The sequence below is a fragment of the Wyeomyia smithii genome, chromosome 3, assembly GCF_029784165.1.
Source record: "Wyeomyia smithii strain HCP4-BCI-WySm-NY-G18 chromosome 3, ASM2978416v1, whole genome shotgun sequence".
Classification (NCBI taxonomy): Eukaryota; Metazoa; Arthropoda; class Insecta; order Diptera; family Culicidae; genus Wyeomyia; species Wyeomyia smithii.
The window spans coordinates 8,825,838-8,843,000 of record NC_073696.1 but is presented as its reverse complement, the minus strand read 5'-3'; the positions used below and the strand labels follow the sequence as shown (position 1 = coordinate 8,843,000).

At 39.0% G+C, this 17,163-nt stretch overlaps 1 protein-coding gene across 5 annotated transcripts in view; it reads left to right on the top strand.

Moving 5' to 3' along the window:
* The window catches only part of LOC129733027 (protein Shroom), a 498,971-nt gene that overhangs the window by 264,455 nt on the left and 217,353 nt on the right, over positions 1-17,163 (top strand). For all 5 annotated transcript variants that reach the window (XM_055694568.1, XM_055694569.1, XM_055694572.1 and 2 more), the window contains 2 exons: positions 15,316-15,994; positions 16,059-16,976. In XM_055694568.1, the coding sequence (XP_055550543.1) occupies positions 15,316-15,994; positions 16,059-16,976 (1,597 nt within the window). The remainder of the gene's footprint in view (positions 1-15,315; positions 15,995-16,058; positions 16,977-17,163) is intronic.

Sequence of the window (17,163 nt, the reverse complement as noted above, 5' to 3'; positions counted from 1 at the left end):
CAGAAACCACACAACCGATTTCAATAAAATTGGTATCAAGTGAACGGGCTATGTTAAAAGCCCTTAACTTTTGAATTTTATATAGATTGAACATGTGGTTCAAAAGTTATGAAAAGAAACGTCTTCTGAAGACTGTTTAATTTCACTCATGATTCTCAGAGATGGCTGGACCGATTTCCACAAAACCAGTGTCATATGAAAGGTCTAGTTACCCCATAAGACCTCATTGATTTTTTTACAATCGGACTATTACTTTGCCTGTTATGTTTAAAATTGTGATATCTAGCTATGAAAAGAAACATATTCCGAAGAATACATAAACTCACTCACTTTTCTCAGAGATGGCTGAACCGATTTTCACGAAATTAGTGTCAAATGCAAGGTCTAGCTGCCTTATAACACCCTATTAAATTTTACTGTAATCGAACTGTAACTTCGTCTGTAATGTACCGAATTGTGAAAATCACGAAACTTCATTATCTCAGAAAGTACACAACCGATTTGATCAATAGTAGTATCAGATGAACGGACTAGTTATGGGTTAACTGATGAGTTATGATTTAACACGTGGTTTCAAAGTTTGGCTGCCCTATAGGTTCCCATTGCATTTGATTATAATCGAACTAAGCAACCGTTATGTATTAAATTGTTAATAAAACAACGAAATTCTATTATCTCCAAGACTACACGGCTTATTTGAACATAACTAGTGTCATACGAACGAGTAATCTCTCAAACTTACAGTTTGTTAACTTCATAACAATTTGATATGTGGCTCAAAAGTTATGGAAAGAAAAGAAATTCAAAGGCTATTTAAAACTATACCTGCTTTGATCAATATATAGGGCCACAATATAATTTAAATATAGTATCGTACAATTTGAATGTTCCCGGTATCGCTCGTGATTGAATTGTTCGAAATTAAGAGTCATTTCTTTTATTTCGCTATTTCTTGAGCATTTACATTACGTCAAATTTCATATTTTATACTTCTATTACAACATCAATATTTTAGAACCCAAAAAGTGAATACACATTTATTGGATGTAAATCTATTTTTACAAATAGTAAGTTTGAATGAGAAAGGCTGGGTCTGACCGCTAGGTGGATTAATTTAGGTTTTTGTTGTGACAGACTCATGTTTTTGGAAAAGTATTGTGTCCGCGTAAACATTATTATTATTCCCTCCTTTTCCCCCATAAACAAGCGTGGATATTCGTGTACTCCCTACCTCCCCAAAGTTGTCCAAGTGGAATGTAGATGGCCCTTTCTCCCTAATAGCTCACGTTTTTCGTCTGCGATCATAGAAGAAGGCTATCCATATTCTTCGTTGTTGTAGGTTTTTAGTAATCTTTGTGATTTTATTGATCGTCTGATTCTTACAATCTATATAAAAAATTTGAAAATTGTTTAGAAAAGTGCAAATTTAAGCCATGAATTCGCATTTTATGAGTGCATGGTTTTGAAAGTTTTGAGACTGTCAATGCTTAAACTGTTTTGAAATATTGATCTTTGAGTCAGCCATGTATGAAATCTATGATTGTTTGAATACCTTAGAAAATAGTTCAAAATCACGAAAACACAAATACCTAACCTGCGAACTAGTAGTGATATAGTATTTGGTTCCTTGTACGGGAGTTCGCTCTTTCAGGAGAGAAAGGGGTATCGTATCACCATAGAAATCTTTATCTTCAATAACAAAATAGTAATAATATCTAGTGCTGGGACTATCCGGATTAAAATATCCGGATATCCGACCTCGGATATTGGACAAATATCCAAAATCCGAATCAATCGGATATCCGGATATTATCCTCCAGGATATCCGGATTTTCGGATAGTCGGATATCCGTATATCCGGATATTGTATCCGAACATAGTTTAATGAGAATTATGTAAATAAATACTTACGAGGGGATGGGAGATTGTGGAAAAACCATTTTTCGCGTTACATTTCATTCGAACGAGCCTGAAGGCTAGAAAAAAAAAATCCGGATATCCGGATAGTATATCCGGATATCCGACTATTCGATTATCCGTATCCGGATATCCGGACATCCGAATAGTATCCGTTTACACATCCGTGATCCGAGCTTCGGATAACCGGATCACGAATATATCCGGTTAAAAGTCCCAGCACTAATAATATCATCTTTTCTATTTTATCTCCCCAAACAGATTCAGGGAAGTGATAAAGTCGGGTGATCTCTGTGACCACTGTATTTTTCTTTTTATTCAGCAAAGTTTTCTGTTCCATTTCAACCAGTCTTAAGAATAGAAAATTGAAAAACCAAAAAAATGTCTCTCCTAAAATTTCATTGTGAGTTTTATTTTCTGAGAAAAATAAATATAATAAAATTAATAATTCAAGCGGATTACTCTTCTAAATTGCCTAAAGCTTTACAATGAGAAGAAAATTTGATGACGCATTCATCAAACTGAAATTTCATACATTTGCCTAGAAAAATTTCATTAACAAATTAAAAAAAGGCGTTTCAGAAAAAAAGAACGCAAATTTATTAAAATGTTACTCTTTTCTTCTTATATAGTTGACAATTCACTCCTATATCATATTAAATGTAGAAAAGTAATATAATTTCTCCATGTTTGTAAAATATGTAGAAAAAGCTTAGAGGATTAGTGGTGTGTAAACAGATTTAATGAAAATTTTTGCCGATATTGGAACTGCTTGAATTTCTGAAGAGAAAATTTGTTAAAAACTAGATGAAAGTATCACTAAGCTAATAAAATTGTTATTTAAACTACCCGTTCTGCAAACTTTGTCGAAAAGCCATGAAAAACTGAGAAATTCAAATGAAAGGCGACACTTTTGCGAGCTTAAAATGCCCATTGATGTTTCTGATAGTTTAGGAGAAGTTCCAGTAGCGATTAACGGCAGATTAAAAACTTTTTATGACCACGTGTTTGTGGAACAACCACTCTTTGCAAACTCACTTTAGAACAAGCAAACATGCAGGAGTACATGTCAGATGTCACTGGGCGGTTAAACAGATCGACGGACGAAATGACTGTGACGGGTTCAAGGGTATCCACCACCGGCAGAATGATGTAAATCGTTTCTCCTTTTCGTGCGGAGGAACAGCGGACAGCAGCGATTTGGTTACCCAGATGGCAATAAAATTACTCCCGCGAAGGCGAAATAATTGCTTTTCTGCAACTTTATAATTCTACTACCGTGTGGAAGTGTCACCCCGTATGGCATTATATATGTACTAGGAAACAAACGGTCCTCTTAGGCTGCAGCGATTTTGCGCTCTGGGCCGATGAATTGGGGGGGAGGGGAAGGTAGAGTGTAATCCGATCTCCCGAAGCAAGCAGTCAGTCATGTGTAATGAACGTCAAATTAGCTTTATAATAAAAATGGATTGCCGTGGTTTCGGGCGCGTCGGTGAAACATTCTTGGAGGCGTGTGGAAATGGGTTCTTAAAACTGAAGCTTGGGCAATAGGAATAACTATTAATTTGAGAATTGAAATTTTTCCTTCGAATTGACACTAATGGTTCTTCGCCTAGACTAGAGGCCATTAAGCTCTACCTACGAGCCTAAGTTGGGCAACAGAGCTTCAACTACTTTTTGATCTAGAACATTCGCGTCAATATTTCGATCCTAATTTGGGTCGCTCCCTTGCGCTTGTTTTTTCGAACTCCACCCTTTTATTTTTTTTATTATCTATGTATGAGAGTTTCCGTTTAAATTTATTCAAATTTCAAATCCTACAATTGAAATGAGAATCAACTGACTACACAAGAATGAATCATGGTCAACTTCGTAAAAAAAATAAAATGTAGATGAGTAAACAATAATCGTAAAATCACAACCATCATATCCAATTTCTCCATCAACCGTTGATCAAATATTGCCCTCTCGAGATTGCGAAGCAATCTCACCGCACCTTGAACCCTGCGCAATCCGATTCATTCCGGTCATGGCGGCAAGTGATTTCTCACCTGCAGCTTATCGTATCAGCGGAGAAACTATTTTCATAAAAATCACTAATAAACAGATAAATAATATTTATTTTTCTTCCAACCTTACCAGCACAGAGTAAAATGTGCCGGAGCCGAAGCAGGAAACTTTACGATTCAAGTGCGATGATTTAACGCCGGATGTCATGCGTCTCTTCACTTAACGCCTCGGCAGCTGGCAGAATCGATAGTTGCACTCAAGAGCCGGGTTGATTTGCGCGTGTGAAAAAAGGGTAAATCTCCCATCAGACAGTTTTACATACACACCCAGACATGGCCAAGGCTCGACGGAGCAATGTCACTGACCAGGACACCAGTCTACCACTCTAGGATGCTGTTGATCACACGAGACACTGTAATTACAGATTTTATTGTGGCTCATCAATTATATGCCATACTCTTTGGTTTCGATAAAGACCGGTGAGAAATAATATCTAGTGATTGCACAAAGCGATGCGCCTCTGAGTCTGTTCCTCTAGACTGTACTGTGAACTATATTTTCAAACTTTTTATTTAAAACCTTCGTAGACAAATAATAATTGCGTTTAAGAAACAACAACAACAAAAAACTCACAGTGCATCGCCAAGCATCAATATTTTTTATCTTTTTTCGCAAAACATCGAAAGCCGCGGAGCTGGGATCATCTCTAGAACACGCTCCGTCGCTGTGCAAGATTTCCCCTCGTAACAAAGATTAATAAATCTGAACGCTGCCATTCAAGGCTGCACGGTTACAAGAACAACCGCGCGCGTCTTTGATTAGAGTCGTAATAATTAAAGCGATTGAAGGATGTTCATTTCTTCTTGTTCGTTGACACCCTTTAATCGGGAAGTTAAGTTACGTTTTCGAGTGGATTTCTTCCACAACAACAGCCTTAACCTTGCTTGTTCATTTTTTTTTTCTACATTAGAAATCACTTAATGGTCGATTTAGGACCAGGCAGAAAAAAAATGCCGGATCACATTACGAGTATCATGTATCTCGCTTAGCGGATTGTGACTTGGCGGAAAGGTGGTGCCACCACCTGAGCAGAAATAGCAGTCCCCATTGTATGAGTACGTGGTGTGGCGAACAATTTTCTGCAGCTTAGTCATACCGATCGGCGATCGTACGGCCTGGAGAGTTATTGGTGGAATTGCGACAACCGGTTGTGAGCTAACATCAAAACAATGTTTTTAAATCGCCGGGACACAAAAGAGTCCATTGAATGATCACCGCTCGGAGCGACATCGATCGTGCAGATTTGTTGTCCACTTTTCATTTCGTCAAACGTTTTGACTAGCGCGGTGCCTTACAATTAATTGAATGCATTCGAAAAAGCACACGGAAGAATCAATCCTTTGTTTCCTCCTTCAGGCAAATTACTCAGCCTTCAGGAAACGTTTTATGCAATCGATTGACTAGATTGAAGGTGCTTTCACACGCGAACTTTCGTTAACACACTCAATTGTGATTGAATGGCTAGCTTTTGTCCCCTCAAGTTGGGAGGAACTGAGGATAATTAATTCGTTCGAACAGGAATGTTTCAATGTCGTAACAGTGATTGAACCAAAAGAGCGACGAACAAAGGTTTTCCCTTATCACGTTCACCTTTTATAGTGGATTTCATCACTGGTCATTGAGCTTACTACTCGCCAAATTTAAGCTAGATTTGATCGCGGTAATAACATCGATAAAAGTAAAGCAGGCAATGTATGTAGTTTTACGAGAATGAGAAAAATGAAGGCGGTACTTCCAAAAATCCTCATTCAGAGGGCAGTGTGTTTTTATCCAATTAAGCTACTGGGAAGGAACTTTCTCAAAAGACCAATTTCAATGTAAGTTTTCACGACTTCGGCACTATGAAGCAGAGCGTTGTCATGCAGTAGAATCTCTGCACGTATTGTGGTCCTTTTTCGCGCAGTGAAATTGGTACCGTTTCCCGCTAATCGTTTCTTTTAACAACTTCAACAGCTCATAATCAATAACACCGATCTGGTCCCACTAATTCCTGTTCTTTTGATGTCTGAATTTTAGTGGGAGGCTTTTCATTCATTGCTTTTCTGATCTATATAGTTTTGGGCTGATTTTTTAATTATTTTTGAAAGTTTTTATGTTTAATCACTAATTGAACCATATAAAAAACATTTTTCAACTTTTTTTTTGTAAAAAAATGTCCAAGTGAACAAGGAGAGAGGGAGAGAAAGGGTGTTCGGTCAATGTGCACGATTGTCCACTCCCGAGCAGGAGGAACTATCATAATAAGATCACAACCAGATATTGAAAATACACCTCATTTTGATCTTAATATGGTTTACATAGTTGGTAAAATAACAAAAAAAAAACCAAAATATTGTTCCTTCAAGATTATATGAATAACAAAGCTTGATATTTCAATAACAAATTAATAATTTGCGTTAAAAATCACGAAAATGACCAACTCAGATATTTTCAACTTACTGAACCTTGAATGCATAACTGAATATATTATAAATAACGAACAATTTTCACTTGAAAACTTACTTTTAATTAAATATAAAAAAATCAACTCATATATCTTATTGAAGGCATAGCGACATATGATATCAAAATTTTATGATATTTTAATATGCATGTTTGAAACGTGAATATCTTTCAAATACCACGATAAGTTCTCATAGCTAAATATGTTATTGATGAGTTATGATTTTGTTATGTTCTCCTGCCCTCTGGGCTGGTGGGACGGGTGAGTCTGAAATGACGGCTTTGTGTCCACATAGAATCAGGACGGCCCCAAAGGGAGTTTGGTGAAAAACTATGCTTGAAATTTGTGTATACTAAAATCTAACGGAAGATGGATAAGAAATCATCCTAAATGTGTCTACGTGGTTTACGGATAACCCTTTAACAAAATATACCCTAAATACATAAAAATTGAAACCTTTCTTATATTTTCTTCATTGTTCTAGCATTATCAAAGTTACCCGCAGGTGAAAAAATTGTCACTGGTTAAAAAAAATAGCATAGTTGAAACAACACTGTTGGATTTTGTTATGGTAGATGGATTTTGGTTTATCTAGTATTTGGTTTGAAAAAAAAAAAAATTTATTACTTCTACAGGTTCGAGAATACAAAACCCGAAGAGAACCTATTCAAGAGTTACGACTCAGGTATTTGGTTATTACCAGGGGAAAAAATGTACCGAGCGATGGCATTTTTGATGACATCCGAGAGCGTCCCTCTATGACAGTGTTGGTTTTGGCTAAATAAAGACAGCCGACAGATAAAATATATTGCGACTATACCGTTGCCGTCTAGTTTCCCATACACGAATGTTTTTTTCTTTGTTGTTCTCCTTATTCCCATGGCGACGATAGCATGTAAGGTTGCATATAACATTCGGAATGCGATACACACATCCTTCAGTGCACAGACGCTCAATTGCCGAGTTTGCTTTTCTTCGCACGAAGGCTGTCGGTAAGGTACCGAGCAGTCCTTACGCTTCTTCTTCCCACAGCCTTTTTTAACAGCCCTCACACGTCATCCCTACAAAAAAATAAAAAAAGGGAGGGCAAATCCCTTCGGTGGATTCGGGCTGTTACCGACACGCGCTGTTTGTGTAGTGCAGACACGGCCGTCTGTATAAAAAACAGCTTCTTCCTTTTCTACATTCGCAATCCCGAAGACATCCTTCTAATTATGCCGAATCGTAACACGGAGTACATTTTTCGTTTCCTTTTGTGATGCTCTATTGCCAATAAGTTCTCAATATAACTATCGGAGTGCCAGCACAATAGATATCACGAACAAACAGCAACAGGGAAGAAAACCCTTAGCAGACAGTGAAAAAAAAACACTGTACCGTTGGCATGCCTGGTTATTACTCTAAAGAACTTTCAAAGGTACCCGCTTTACAACTACTATAAAATAAGACTGAAAAGGCTCTGGTATCTAACTTTTAGCTGCATTGATCACACATATTTCCAAAGATTTGATTTTATCGTTATTTGGTTGTATCTTGAAATTTCTTCGAACATACGGCCTGGTTATAATTAACATTTGAATCACTATTAAATTATTCCTACGAAAACAAAAAGAAAAAAAGTTGAGCAAAAGTACTAAAATATTGAATCTAAAAAGAAAAGCAGTTCACCCTGACATGTTTCAATAAAATTTTGTAAAATCGGGGCTTAAGTTTCAAAATTCAGAGTCATTTTTGGCTTGAGCTTCAATATCTATATTGGGTGCTATTTGGCCTTTCTACGGCAGAATACACCTCAGAAACGAAGAACATTCAACAACAAGTCATGATTACAAATTAAAAATGTGTGATTTTGTAAGTGTACGTGTCTTGACTAAAATAATGTGTTAGCTTGACCGGTTTTTCATCTTTTTCATTCTATTTAAATCAGTTCTTCGAAATTTACTTTCAACTCATTCAACTTCATCAACAGATCACTAAATTATTTCTAAACAAAACATTTGTAATGATGTAGCTTTTCAAGACGTTTCGTCACGATCTCTCTCATGTAGTATTTTAGCATGCCACTTTATCAGTGCAAAAAAATGGTACTTGGCCATCTTGGCATGGTCTCATAGAGCCATATCGTTTCGGTCTGCGTAGCTGTGTCAATTTGAATAGTTTGAATAGTCAATTTGTGATGCCATCACAGCGTAAAAACTGACATCCCAACCGCCGTACAGTTGGGTACGCCCAATGCTAAAAAGCATCTACGCGTTGTGCAAATTTTGTTGGCCGGCGTCTTCCTGCTGACCCGTACGGATGTGTACGGGCTTCTTGTCAAACTTTATTTGCTATTCTATTACTGAATAGTAATTGTTCAGCCAGTGGGATAGGAGCACTAAAACTATGTATCATTTCAACCGTAGAACCTTTCAGAAGAATTCTTCTTCTATTTCACTTCTGATACACTATATAACACTGATCAACACATGGGTGGCCCTAGAGCTCAAATTAAACAAAAAAAGCAAGATAATAGCTTTTTCCCACTCCTGTGAATTTTGGTGCCCCTATCCGCCAACTTTTTTTCAGACACCTAAATGAGTTTTCTCGTAAACATAACGTTGTAGTGACGATCCTGGCGAGCAATTACTATGCGACACTACGACGTGAGTTGTCTCTAACTAGAAGCTCGAAATTTCACAGGAATGGTTACAAATCTATAATCTTTCTAGGGCAACTATTTTGAGCTTTGGGGCAGCATTTTTGTCCGTTTTTCTCGTTCAGTGTAATCAATGACAATGGAGAAGTAGGCGGCTGGAGCGCAGCACTCTTAACAGCGCAATAATCTAACTTATAATTCCATGTTGCATTTTACGACTGTGGTTTGTAAGACATTCGATTTTTTTATTCTCGTAGACTCAGAAAATAATTAGAATGAAGTGTTGTTATAAAATAATGTTACTCTGAAATCACAAATGAAGCGTTTTTATCACGACGATCAAATATCGACTGTTGACAGCGGGGGCCTAGTGTGGTTGATAACGTCTTCGCCAACCACGCTCGACGCCTGGGTTCGAATCCCACCGCCGACATAGGTGTCGATGGTTGTGAGGTGGCGTGATCCACTCACAACCAACCCAAACTGGTCTAGATTCAATCCTAGCCGACACCGGGAGATTTTCTGAGGCGAAAAATCTCTGGGATCACGCCTTCCATCGCATGAGGAAGTAAAGACGTTGGCGCCGGTCCGTTAATAAACGGGTCGTGAGTTAGGGTCCTGGGTGTGGAGTCGCCTCCCTGGGCGTCGGTAATTGGCCACAACAGTGGCGAAACTAGACCGACGGAAAATAAGAGAGAATAAAAAAAAAATCGACTGTTGATTTTTCAGACTAAAATTCAGAATAAAATTTCGCTGAGAAGCTTGCAGCCTCAAGGTTACAGAGTTCGCTTTGACAAGCGAATAAATAGTAGAATCAGACTGTTCGGTGTCAGAGGGAATTTACGCATGGGTTCATTCTCAAGCTCCCGCCTATCCCCTACTTTGGTCCTTCCCTCACCTAAATTCCAGAAAAAAAGTCAAAACATTAAATAAATACCTCTCCAGGCAGTAATTATATTGCCGATACTTTGCGAGGCTCGGTAAAGAAGAGCAGTAAAGTCTATATAAAAAATAGGCGTGTAGTGGAAAAGGTGAAAGTAATCACAAAATTATGGATACGGTACGAACTTTCCTTGCTTTCCTGCATGATCAGCCAATAACGGTATACATTCGAGAAATCACCAAAATTAGTGCATCAGGGATGCTGGCAGCTGAAGGACTACCAACTGACTTAAACCTGCTACGTGAAATTTTCCTGGACGTACATGAAGAACTGGGAATATTACGCGATGACGCTTTAGCAGACCTGCAGTCTCATCGGACATCGTTATCCAGTGAACGAACACACCGCCTACAACAGCTAAGAGAAAGCACCGACAAGTTTTACAAACCGAGTTTTCGGAAATAACGACCCCTTTCGATGAGAAAGAAGAAGACTTACAGGTAACACTCACCAATTTCTTCACCAACACAAAATGCGACTGAAATTTTGGTTTATTGTCAAAATTTCAATCGCATGAAAGGCCCAGCCAAAATGAAACAAATTTACAACAATCTTTTAGGCTCATCCTTTTCAGTCATATTGGCGACTGAAACAAACTGGGATGAAAGTGTCAAAAGTGAAGAAATTTTTGGAAATATGTTTAATGTATTCAGGAATGACAGGAATCTTCAAGAATTCGAAAAGAAGTCAGGCGGAGGAGTCCTCATAGCGGTCTCTGTGAATTTTAATTCAGAAACTGTTGCTGCACCTAAATTCAAAGAATTCGAGCACATTTGGATAAATTCGCACATAGCAGGTGAAACACACGTATTCGCCTCTGTGTACCTTCCTCCACATAACGCTAATAAAATTACGTATGAAAAGTTTTTTAATTGCGCAGAAAAAATTTTTTCTGAACTACCTCCAGAAGTGAAAGTTCACATCTATGGGGACTTCAATCAAAACACCGCTGACTTCATCTTGGACCCTGAAAACGAAAGCATCCTACTCCCAGTCGTTGGAGATAACATCACTTTGCACTTCATGTTTGACGAAATTGCTAAACTAGGTTTGAACCAGATTAACCATGTAAGAAACCGTGAAAATTGCTATTTGGACCTACTCTTAACGAATATCCATGAAGATTTCTGTGTGACCGAATCAGTTAACCCACTGTGGAAAAACGAAAATTTTCACACAGCAATTGAATATTCTTTATTTCTACATGAATATCAAAGACCCAACGACTGTGAGTATGAGGAAGTCCTTGATTTCAAACTCGCGAACTATGCAAATATTAAAAACAAATTAAACTGTGTCAATTGGCAACAAAATTTTAGAGATGAAGGAAATGTCGAATCATCTGTTAGCGTCTTTTACGAAATTCTGTACAACATCATCTCTCAAGAGATTCCATTGAAGAAAAAACGACGCCACGCTAACACTGAACATCCAGTCTGGTTTAACAAACAAATAAAAAATTTAAAAAACCGCAAACAAAAAGCCCACAAAATTTTCAAAAAACACAATAGCAGTGAAAATCTAGCAATTTACTTGGAAATTTGTTATCAACTGAACTTTGCAATCAGTGATGCATTTGAAGATTTCAATGCAAAAACTGAACTAGAAATTAAGTCTTGTCCAAAGAACTTCTTCAATTACGTCAAAACAAAACTAAAATCAGACAATTTTCCATCAATAATGCAACTCGATGGACATGTTGGTGATAACTCGGAGAAAAACTGCAATCTCTTTGCAAAATTTATTTTGCATTTTATCCGGAATATCCAAGAAACATTGGTGTCAACCAACTTCTGGTACAGGATGTTTTGCAGGGTCTGAGAAATTTAGACCCTTCCAAAGGACCTGAACCTGACGGAATACCTCCAGCACTCATGAAAAATCTTTCGAAGGAACTTACATCTCCTTTGTTCTGGCTGTTCAATATGTCGTTGGAAACTGGAGTCTTCCCAAATATATGGAAAAGCTCATTTTTAGTGCCTATTTTGAAATCTGGGCGTAAATCTGACATACGTAATTATCGTGGAATCGCTATTATCTCTTGCATACCTAAACTCTTTGAGGCAATTGTCAATGAAAAGATATTTGCTCAAGTCAAAAATCGAATAACTGACAAACAACACGGCTTCTTCAAAGGCCGCTCTACATCCACAAATTTACTTGAATTCGTAGATTACTCATTGAATGTTATGGATAATGGAAACCATGTTGAAGCTCTTTATACAGACTTTAGCAAAGCATTTGATCGTATTGACATACCAATGCTACTTTTTAAACTGCAAAAAATTGGAATTGAGTCTGGTCTCCTGAAGTGGCTTGAATCATATTTAACAAACAGGCAACAAATAATAAAATTTAATGGAAAAAAGTCAAATCCCATTCAAGTTACTTCAGGTGTTCCCCAAGGCTCCCACTTAGGACCACTTCTTTTTATTTTGTACGTAAACGACATTTCCTTCATCCTCAAAAATATTAAAGTTCTAATATATGCCGACGACATGAAGCTGTTTTTGTAAATAAAAAATCAGAAAGACCTCAATGTATTTCAGAATGGAATCCACACATTTTACATCTGGTGTAAGAAAAGCCTACTTGAAGTAAACGTAAAAAAAATGCAATATAATATCCTTTAGCAGAAAAGTAACAACGACCAAAATTGTAATTGCATTAGGGGATCAGAATGTGAAGAAATGTTATAAAGTTGGGATTTAGGAATAATCTTAGATTCTAAACTTAATTTCATCGACCACTATAACACTATCATACACAAGGCAAACAACATGTTAGGGTTTCTCAAACGCTTCTGTTATAATTTTCAAGACCCGTACACTATCAAAACTTTGTATATTGCCTATGTGAGGTCAATACTGGAATACTGTAGCATTGTGTGGTCTCCTCGTCCTGGCGTACATGACGAAAGAATAGCATCAGTACAAAAGCAATTTCTACTATATGCTCTTCGTAAGCTAGGTTGGACCGCACATCGTCTTCCGTCATATGAAGCACGCTGCATGTTGATTGACATTCAAACATTAAAAGAACGGCGAGAGTACGCGATGGCTTCATTTGTAAACGATATCGTTTCGCAGAACGTTGACTCAGCAGTACTTCTTTCTAAATTGAACTTTTATGCACCCATTCGACAACTTCGACACCGTAGTTTATTTGCTCTTAACCATCATCGTACGGAATACACAAAAAATGGACCTATAAATAGTATGATGAATTCTTATAATCAACACTGCGAAGCCATTGACTTTACGATGTCCCGGTATAAACTAAAACAGTATTTCAAGTCCTTGAGGCTGAGGACACAAAATTAATTTGTTTTATGTTCGTGTATAGTTTAGAAATTATTGTAACCAGTCTACATATATGATTGACGAAATAAATAAATAAAAAATCTGTCATTGATTACGGTGATATGAAGTACCTTCCTTTTCCGTAATAGTCGTTCGGTATGCAGAGGTAAACTCAATCTCGGTGGCAACAACTGAGATCCATCACGGAGGGACAACTACGAAAAGGGCGGTCATTTAAGCTTAGAAAAAGATCAAAGCTGAAATTTAAAACAATGCAGCAATAATGCGGCCGTAAAATTGGCTAATAAACCGTCTTTATCAAGACGATTAAATATTAAATCACGTTAATTAATGTTATCCTAACAAAATTCGTAGCGGATTACGCCAATCTTGCTCAAAATCGGATGTAGGTGGTGTAGCAGAGGATTCCCTACGGAACTTGTCATCATTTTTTTTTCGGAAATAAAATTCGTGCGGAACGCTTGATAAATCGAGGTTAAATTTTGTTCATGTCTCCTATTTCGTTTATTCTTAAGCCATGCTATGGCTTTCTCGTTTTTTTAATACAAAAGCTCCACTAAGTTCTTCTACTCAAAAGCAGGATTGAACGCGCTCTGCCTACCTCTGAAGGCGCGTACATCACGGCACTCAGTAAGTTCTCGTGGTATCTCTATTGTTTCCCTTATTTATTTCTACTTGGTTTTTGTTTATCAAGTTTTTGTTCACCTGTACTAGAATGTGTAGTGTTCAGCGGCTGAATTTTACCACATCGCTCGTATTTTCTCACCCGGTAGAAGAATGATGCTTTTTCGGGTTCTGAATACGTCGAACCAATCGACGGAACCCTGTAGATTAACGGAAAGAATGGGGTTATCGTTACATCCACCCCATTTCAATATGATGTGAGTCTTCTTGAAGATAAGATTTACATGGGCCTGGTAAATAAATTTTACAGTTTCCTATTTTCGTGTATGTACATCGAGGTGCGTGAAATTCCTGGTTTGTCGTTATCTATCTCGGCGGGTTCCTATGTTTCATATGTTGTTAGTTGAGTGACGAGAAAATCCAACGGGTGGGGCACGTCAGGTCGTGAGTGGTACTCATCTGCTGATGTGGATATAACATTGTATCATTCGCTCTTGGCTTCTGCGAGGCTTTACTTAACATTAAACTTCTCTTTTAACACTTTCACTGATGCCGGAAATAGTTCCTTCCTAGTATCCTAATATGCTACTGGCGCAATTTGATTTACCTGCCTTTGCTTTATACCAGGCAATATAAAGCAAAGGCAGGTAAATCAAATTGCGCCAGTAGCATATTAGGACCTTGAAATGTGATCGTTCTTATCGTCGTTAAAATTTTTGTTTAGGTCTAATCATTCCTTTCTTAGATATTGCTCTTAGCCTCCTTTGACTGTTGACACCCGACCATTCATTCTTTGCAACATATTGGGATTCTATGGTATAAACCTTTCAGTATTCTTTTTGTCAGCTCCGTCATATTCGTCTCAATGTTAATATGGACTTCTTAATTTAGTCCCACTGAACTTGAGGTATAATTCTATTTAGTTTACAGGTTATATGTAGCACATTTGCAAAGTTCATTCGTGTCGTCACCTAAACATCGCTTAACTTAAAACTCTTCGTGTCTTCATATATACTTCCTCTAACATTATTTTTAGCGTGTATTGTAGTATGTGCTGAAATTGACCAAAAGGAAGCGCAGAACCTTTAGTTACAAAACAAAATTACTTAGCGCACAGGTTTGTGAAAAAATAGAATTGAACAGTTCAATTTCAAATTCAATTGATCTAAGAATATAAGTCGGAAAAAAAAGATGTGTAACGAACACAAACACTTTATGATTAATTTGAAGATCAACAATCGGCAAAGAGTGAATTACTCACTCACTCGTGCGGTTCAAGCCCCCTACCACCCAAAATGAGGTGTAAAACTGGATGACTAATGTTCTCTGTTTGCCGTTCGGCATTATTCACCAACAGGTTCCACTTCTCAGCTGATTGCGCACAGTTCGCGGGTTCGAACACCACAACGCCACAACTCCGAAAGCATCCTGTTCATGACAACCGACGAGCAACAGCAGCAGCAGCAACAGCATCAGCTCCATCAGAAACACCAGCAGCTTATGGGTCATCAGTCATCGCTGGCCCTTGGAGTGAACTCGATCGGAAGCTTGGTGTCCCAGTCGATGGGATCACTACACCTTCATTCGCACCACCAGCATCAGCTACAACAATCGTCACTCGGTGGTCATCATAGTGTCCAAACCTCCCCAAACGGTGGGCAAACGCAATCACAACATCAACACCAGCAGCAGCAGCAGCAACAGCAGCTTAACAGTCCATCCAGCAGTTCATCTGGTGGATCGCCGATTGGGGAGGGAGATCTTCGCTTTCAACACCGAACCTCGTCCAGCGCGTCGCTAGCGTCGTCCGCTTCGGCTCCGGCAGCGGTGGCGACTGGCAGTGGAAACTCAGCTGCTAGCAACGGTTCGATCCGATCTAGTCGTAGCAATAATCGGCTGTTTCCTATCAGCACCTACACCGAGATTCCTAACACTAGCAGTAGTAGTTGTAGCAATAGCAATAGTAGCCCTAGTGGACACAACGCATTCGGCGGCTGTTTGACACCGGCCGGAATCCCGCTAGTTGATGGATCTAAGTGAGTACACGTTAAACGATTTAGATTCATTTTTTTTCGTTACTTAATATCTTTTTTCTTTCAGACAACTCAGCCCGCATAATTGGCAATCTGTAGCTGATCGTATTAACGAATTGGAAAAACACCAACAGCAGGGGATTTCCCTACTGAACAGTAGCAATAGCAGTCTCCATTCCTCTTCCTCCTCGATTGGTGTCAAAAATCTAAGTCATACAGCAACTAAACAGCAGCAGCAGCAGCAGCAGCAGCAACTTCAACAACAACAGCAAAAGTATACGTATTTCGATCCATCTAAAACGCATCGAGTTTCGAACCCTTCGCTAAAAGCGTTCCAGAAAAACGCTGTGATATCCTACTTCGAACGGCAGCAAGCACACGCCCGCGAAAGTAGCCACAATCTGACCCGACCGACGACGTTAAACCTTCAGCAACAGCAGCAGCAGCAGTATCAGTCGGGATCACCGCCATCCCACAAGTCGGTTTCGCAACGTTCCTCCATTTCCAGTGCTTATTCGTCGTCGGGAAGCACCATGGATCTGGCGCCGTCCTCGCACTCCTCGCTCGTTGGCAACTATCACCACCATCCAAGTTTGCTGCACTCGCCCGCCAGTATAGCGGCCCAGCAGCAGTTGGACAAAATCGCCGCCAACAATCTGCGCAATCAGCTGGCTTCCGTCCACACGATGAACTTGCTCAACAAGGTGCAATCACCCCAGACGGCTCAGCTGATCGAGTCGCAGATTATTAGCAACGCTACCCTGATCCTCACCGCCAACGGCACCAACGGAACGGAACGAATCGATGGGACATCCAGCAGTGGTCCGCAATCGCCGGAAGATCCACCACAGCTCAATGCTAATGTGTCTCCCCCGCCACCGCCACCACGATCCCGATCGAATGGAGTGCCGGTCATCAATAGTGCCGCCGGCAGTATGGCAACAGCCAGTTCCACGCATGCCGCTCATCTGGCGACGGTTCGAAGGTAGGTGCTTTCATAAACCAGTGCCGGGTGTTAAATCCCACCAAACTCACCACGAACGTCCTAAATTTCATCCCTAAGTACCTCCCTGCTTGTCGCGATATATTACAATACTTTGTAAGAGCGCGAAACATGCCGAAGGCACGAGTCAGAGCCTATGCAAATCTGTGTCACGAAAAGTTTGTTGCCA